Here is a 7500-nt window from a genome sequence, read left to right as displayed (position 1 = left end):
TCAGTCCGCACGCTTTTACCCCACCTTGGAACTGAAACTGAAACTGAAAATGATTGGACAGACTCTGCTATCCCGACCCCCTCCCCGGGGATACATTTACCAATGGTTATATACATTTACCATGGGGTATATACATTACCAATGGGTATATACATTTACCATGGGGGTATATACATTACCAGTGGGTGTATATACATTTACCATGGGGCATATACATTACCAATGGGTGTAAATACATTTACCATGGGGTATGTACATTACTATGGTGTATATATATTTACCATGGGATATGTACGTTTGCCACTGGCTATGGTAAGCTGCACTCCTTTCGTGCTGAAAATTCAAAATTCAAAATGTCCCACACATCCCCAGGACAGGAAAAAGGAAAAGAGGAAAGTGGTGATGATAAAGGCATGGGTGGGATGAAGTTGGTGGGGGGAAGGGGGTGGATTTTTCGTCTGAAATCATCACAGCTGCGGACAGACGATCAACAACAACAACAACAACAAACAACCCCAAACTAACACTCAAAATTCTCCATCAAGTTTATTGATTGACGTTCATAACTGGTCGCTACAGGTGACCCATGTCCGTCATATTGGTGTGTCAGTGGCGAGCAAAAGATCGTTCCTGGAAGGCTGTCATGGGCTGTTCACAGCATTGTGCATGACCCCCCAAAACAGCGACTGGTCTTTGTTTGGTCTGCGCTCTCTGTTCTGCACAACATGAACAGGCCACGCCATTCACAGAGTGACAGAGACAGACAGATAGAGAGACAGAGGGAGAGAGGAGGAATATGGAAAGGGAGAGAGACAGACGGAGAGGGGAGCGATATGGAAAGGGAGAGAGAGAGAGAGAAAAAGGGAGAGACAGAAGGAAAGGCCATGGGAAAGAGAGAAGGATGCAGGAAGGGAGAGACAGAGACACAGACAGAGATAAAGAGAAATGGGCAGAGACACAAATATCGTTTTACCTTGCCTCAGGTATCTATATATATATCCACACACACACACACACACACACACACACACACCACATCACACGCATGCACAAACTTTTGAGAGCACTCAGTAACTGTGCAGCATCGTTCACAAAGACTGCGAACGACACTATTTGGGGGAGATTCCCGTCAAACTGATTGACATAATTCATTCACATATCCAGTCAAATCAACTTCTTCTTCTTTTTTCTAAAACTGTGTCAAAGTCGAGTCTTGCTTGCTTCCCTTGATTTTGGGATAGTGAGAGCATGTTTGTGAACTTGGTCGACAGTGGCACGCTAAGAGAAGATAGGGCGCGGAAACAGCCATAAATAGTTGATGTTTGACTGGTTCTTTGAAATGAAGATTCATTAACTCACTCAGTACGGCCAGTCCTCTCTTCTCCTCTACACAGACCCCTCGGATGTCCAGTGGGTGTCTGAAGGACCCAACCTTTAGCTTCCGTCGTCAGAATTGTGGTATTCTCTGTCAACATTCACGTCTTCAGTATACGAGCCTTCCGCTTGCAATATTTTGATGATGGTAATTGGGGTGAAACGCTGTTAACGTCGTCTCTTTCGCCGTTCGTATGGAAAGAGTTAATTAAGGTATCAGGCCGAGGTCGAAGCAGACGTTAAATTGTGAATTAATGTGTGTGTGGTAAGAAGGCTTCCAAGTGGGGCGGTACACGAACCGTTCGCAGTTACACTCTGCTCGCAATTAGACTACCTACCCTTGAGGATGGAGGGCGTCTTGCCCAAGTTACATCCCCACTCTCTCGGCCATGAGGCTTTTAGGACAGTCGGCAATAGGATGGTGGTTCCCAAAGGCCAACCAACCCCCCAAGGCTGCAACACTAAAAGCCAGTGCATATTTTTGCCTCCCAGTTTGAGAGTCATTTTCTTTCACAAAAGTCGAAAAGACTGGGCCGAAAATGACGTCCGATTGCAATGAAGAAACCACTGATCGTGTAGCTTTCACTTCGCTGTTAGCCCAGCTATAAGCTTATGTGTTGGGCACACACACACACACACACACACACACACACACACACACACACACACACACACACACACACACACACACACACACACACACACACACACACACACACACACACACACATACGCACGTACCGCCCTTGTCTTAACACCATCCAGATGTCCAGGTCATGTTGTGAAACTTGGGTTTTCCCGCAGTGATTTTGTCCGCATCGGTTGTGTTAACAATCTGCGTCTCGTAACTGGAAAAAAAAGGAAGAATGGTTGTCTGCTTGTCTGCCAGTAAAGTGTCCATGAGGGTTTGGGTTCGATTCCCAGTTTGTCTCGCCTTTCCCTCAACGTTTGACTGGAAAATCAAACTGAGCCTCTGGTCATTCGGATGAGGTGAAAAACATAATTCGCGTGTGCAGCACACACTTGAAAGCACCGAAAAAACAACACACACACACACACACACACACACACACACACACACACACACACACACACACACACACACACACACACGAGAGAGATTCTGAGCGTGCTGGTTCGAATCCCGGCTCAGCCGCCGATATTTTCTCCCCCTCCACCAGACCTTGAGTGGTGGTCTGGACGCTAGTCATTCGGATGAGACAATAAACCGAGGACCTGTGTGCAGCATGCACTTAGCGCACGTAAAAGAACCCACGGCAACAAAAGGGGTGTTCCTGGCAAAAGTCTGTAGAAAATCCACTTCGATAGGAAAAACAAATAAAACTGCACGCAGGAAAAAATACATAAAAATGGGTGGCGTTGTAGTGTAGCGACGAGCTCTCCCTGGGGAGTAGCAGCCCGAATTTCACACACAGAAATCTGTTTGTAATATAAAAAAAACAACCCAATACAAATACAAATATATATATATATATATATATGTGTGTGTGTGTGTGTGTGTGTGTGTGTGTGTGTGTGTGTGTGTGTGTGTGTGTGTGTGTGTGTGCATTCAAACGTCCTAAGTGCGTTGGGGTATGCTGCTTAGCGGATGTCGTGTAGCGTGTATGTATGGACTTGTCCGAACGCAGTGACGCCCCCTCAAGAAACTGAAAATGGAAACTGAAACTGTGTCTCTCGTACCCGGCCAGTTTCGTCTTCATAGTGTTGAAGATATGGGACAGGCTGGCGTTCTCGCTCAACTCGTGCAACTCTTCGGGGTCTTCCTTGATGTTGAAGAAGTAGTAGCCCGTTTTGGTGACCTCGAAGACCCGGTCGTTGGTCACCCCTGCTGGGGGGTTGTACCACTCTTCTGTTGATCACAGTTTACACTTCATTTTAGAAAGGTTTCAAAGATACCCTTTTTTACGGCCATTTTGGAACATGAACTCATTTCACCGTGTCTAGGGTTCAGCACCACAATTGATTCAAAAAGGTTAAGGCTCCCATAGCCTTTTCAAGGCCACATGATCGGGGCAGTGAATTCACATCCACTGTGTCTAGGGTTCAGCACCACAATTGATTCAAAAAGGTTAAGGCTCCCATAGCCTTTTAAGGCCACATGATCGGGGCAGTGAATTCACATCCACTCTGTCTAGGGTTCAGCACCACAATTGATTCAAAAAGGTTAAGGCTCCCATAGCCTTTTAAAGGCCACATGATCGGGGCAGTGAATTCACATCCACTGTGTCTAAGGTTCAGCACCACAGTTCGACATAGTTTAAAAGATTACAGGCCCCACAGCCTTTCGTGGCTATCAAGCAGTGAATTTACATCCACTGTGTATAGATATCGGCGTGACAATTTGACTTAATTTTAAAAGGTTAAAAGTTAAAGGTTCCCCCTGGCTTTTAACGGCTATCAGGCAGTGAATTCACACCCGCTGTGTATAGATATCGGCGTGACAATTTGACTTAATTTTAAAAGGTTAAAAGTTATAGGTTCCCACTGGCTTTTAACGGCTATCAGGCAGTGAATTCACATCCACTGTGTATAGGTATCGGCGTGACAATTTGACTTAATTTTAAAAGGTTCAAAGTTAAAGGTTCCCCCTGGCTTTTAAATGCTATCAGGCAGTGATTTCACATCCGCTGTGTCTAGAGCTCCTGCGTAGGAAGGCGGGGCCCGACCCTCTCCTTGCTTCCGCCGTTTTAACTTTTTTACTACCACCACTACCACCACGACCGCAACCACTACTACCACTACCACCACGACCACAACCACTACTCCCACTACCACCACGACCGCAACCACTACTACCACTACCACCACGACCGCAACCACTACTACCACTACCACCACGACCACAACCACTACTACCACTACCACCATAACCACAACTACCACTACCACCACGACCACAACCACTACTACCACTACCACCATGACCACAACTACCACTACCACCACGACCACAACCACTACTACCACTACCACCATGACCACAACTACCACTACCACCACGACCACAACCACTACTACCACTACCACCATGACCACAACTACCACTACCACCACGACCACAACCACTACTTCTATAACAACTACTATTCTTTCTCCCTTTCCCCCTCCTTCTGCTACTACTATTGCCACCACTACCACTATAAAAACCATTATGACCATCACCACAACCACCACTACTACTACCACCACCATTACCATCAATATCATCATCACCATTATCAACTAGTATCTACTACTGCCGCTGCTGCTGCTGCTATTAGGCCTTCTACTTCTGCTGCTACTGTTATCATCATCATCATCATCATCATCATCATCATCATCTTCATCTCACTGGGTGATCCCCCGTGCCGACGGATGAGCTTGTAGTCGCCCATCCTCAGGGCGGACATGTTTTTGACGTCATCAATGTTGTAGATGAACTCCGTTCTGGCGCTGTCGGTCTGGTTGACGATGCTGGGCCAGTTGTTGACGCCGTCCCCACCAGTATTTGCTGTCACCGTCTTTCCCGCGGCGCTCAGCAACGTTGGGCCCCTGTGATAATAATGATAATAATGATAATACTAATGATTCGTATTATTCTGTGTAACAGACACAAATCAAAGCGCGTTTACACCTGTCAGTCACACGCATGCATACCTCTAAACTGGGAGGAAGAAAACAACAACAGAAAAACAAGGAAGAGGCAGGGAAGGAACGCTATCTTGGGAAGAGGTGGGTTTTAAGGGCAGACTTGAAAGAGCTGAATGCGAAGACCTGACGAAGGGAGCTCATTCCAACTGCAAGGTCCTGAGACAGAGAAAGAGCGGCGGCCGACAGTGGATTGTTTGAATCTGGGTATGCGTAAACAGAGTGGGTCCGAAGCCGATCGTAGATCAGAAGTGAGACAGTTTACTAGTAGTCTTTCATTGTTACTGTGTGCCAACCCAGCAGTTTCGTTTTTTGAGGAAGTGTCTGGGCTTGTTTCAATGTACCTTTTATCTATCTGTGTGATTGCTGAATCGGTAGCATAAGCAGCATTAGCTTGGGGGTTGTGTATCTTGTGCATGAAGAGTTACCACTTGTTTTTTTGTTGTTGTTTTTTTTACTGCCTCATCATCTGCACCGTTTCAGTGGCATTACTCTCACGCCGCTCATTTAGATTCCCCCCATACACGGCCACACCCGGGTTCGTCCGTCACAGTTCCAGCGTCGGCAGTCCGCAAAGAACCATCGATGTTAGGTCGCCAGGAGGCCACACACCAGGGGAGACCCTGCACTGCTGCTGAGTCACTTCGGTGGTGTTCAGTGGTGGCTGTTCTGATTTAACGTACTTTGGACACCACCTACTAAGCCCCCTACTAACGACAATAATGGCTTAGTCGCAGAGCCAGACTAAGTGAGCGTCCGTTACCACTCTTAATTGTTTGTTACTTTACTTTACTCCCCTAGCCTCATCATTCTTGCATTTCGAGCTAGTTTGTGTTTTGCGCACTTTTCTGCCATTGGTATAGGGACAAGCTCGTAGCTTCCTTTTTTGGGGGGAGACTGGTTTTGTTCCAATGTACCTTGTATTTACCTGTATGCTGGCTGAACTGGTAGCATGAGCAGCACTGACTTGAAGTTGTGTACCTTATACATGGAGAGAGGTACCACTCCTTATTGTGTCAGTTTTTGTTTCAGTTTGTCAAGGTGTCGCTACGTTCGGAAAAATCAATATACGCTACACTACACCTGCTGTCGGACAAGACAACAGCATACACACACACACTCTTTTCAACCCTTGAGTGCATGTATAAATATTTTGTGTATCTATCGGAGTGGATTTCTTCCACATAACTTCGCCAGAGGACAACAATTTTTTGTCGCCATAGGTTGTTTTTTTTTCAGTGTGTGGGACCTCAGTTTGTCGTCTCATCCGAATGACTATACGCTTGGTATTTCTTCTTGTCTTTCGTTAGATGGACACCCCGACGTCCAGTTTGATTCTCCGGTCAAGAGTGAGAGAAAGAGCGAGAGCTGCAACCGAACCAAACATCCTCACGGACACTGTCTTGGCAGGTAAGCGTCTTAACTATTCTGCCACCCCTTCCTCGCACTTGAAAAGGTGTGGACAATGGCTGCCTCTTGGCCTGTGCGTCGGTGTATACTGGCTTAGAGTTGTGATGGAGTCTCCCGTCGGACCGACGGATGAGTAGGCAGGCAGGCTTATCTGTCGGTGTGTGTCCTCATATGGGAGAAGAGCCCGATTCTGGATGCGCAGCACTTCCCACAGGTGTTGTTGCAAGGGGGAAACGTCTCCGGAAGTTGACCCCTGCTTCCTTCGCTCCCGCTTCTCCTTAATGGCCAGCGTTCTCTTGTTTCCAAACGTCTTTATGCCACTAGAGCACAGCATCCTCCAGCGAGAGGGGTCAAGGGTATCAGTTTCCCAGGAAGCGATGTCAATGTCACAGGCTTTGAGGTTTGTCTTCAAGGTGTCCTTGAAGCGCTTGCAGGGTCTTCCAATTGCCTGACCAGCACAGGTGACTTTTTTTTCTTTGTCTGTCTGCTCCAGTGTGTATTTTCATGCTTGGGTGGGTGTATCCGGGTGTGGGGGTCATCACGACAAGGGGTTTCACTCAGGGTTGGCCAGTTCCCTGCACTATGTTTTAACTCTCTCCATACGAACGGCGAAAGAGACGACGTTAACAGCGTTTCACCTCAATTACCACCATCAAAATATTGCAAGTGGAAGGCTCTTATACTGAAGAGATGAATGTTGACAAATAATACCACAATTCTGACGACGAAAGCTAAAGGTCGGGTCATTCAGACACCCACTGGACATCCGAGGGGTCTGTGTAGAGGAGAAGAGAGGACTGGCCGTACTGAGTGAGTTAATATGTTTATCTTACTGGTATTATTAATGTTGTTATCACGATCATCATCTTCTTCTTCTCTATCTCATCATCATCATCACCATCATTATCGTTATCATCCTTATTATTATTATTATTATTGCTCTTATTGTGGTTGTAATTATCATTATGATTGTAATTATTATATTATTATTAGTAGTAGTAGTATCATATCATCACGATCATTGTTGTTGATAAAGTGATTATCACTAGTAGTAATATAGTCTGACAC

General features: G+C 46.3%; 1 protein-coding gene across 2 annotated transcripts in view; it reads right to left on the bottom strand.

The window, feature by feature from the left end:
* Positions 1–534: 534 nt before the first annotated feature.
* Positions 535–7500, bottom strand: part of LOC143291480 (arylsulfatase I-like) — a 23995-nt gene continuing 17029 nt past the window's right edge. The window contains exons 7-10 of one of the 2 annotated variants that reach the window (XM_076601358.1): positions 4727–4926; positions 3076–3244; positions 2116–2222; positions 535–716 (exon numbers count right to left, since the gene is read on the bottom strand). In XM_076601358.1, the coding sequence (XP_076457473.1) occupies positions 2126–2222; positions 3076–3244; positions 4727–4926 (466 nt within the window). In that variant the 3' untranslated portion in view covers positions 535–716; positions 2116–2125. The remainder of the gene's footprint in view (positions 717–2115; positions 2223–3075; positions 3245–4726; positions 4927–7500) is intronic. The other variant, XM_076601359.1, reaches the window with a different exon arrangement.

This window comes from Babylonia areolata, chromosome 17 (genome assembly GCF_041734735.1).
Source record: "Babylonia areolata isolate BAREFJ2019XMU chromosome 17, ASM4173473v1, whole genome shotgun sequence".
In the NCBI taxonomy this organism is placed as follows: Eukaryota; Metazoa; Mollusca; class Gastropoda; order Neogastropoda; family Buccinidae; genus Babylonia; species Babylonia areolata.
This window is presented reverse-complemented; position numbering and strand designations above follow the sequence as displayed.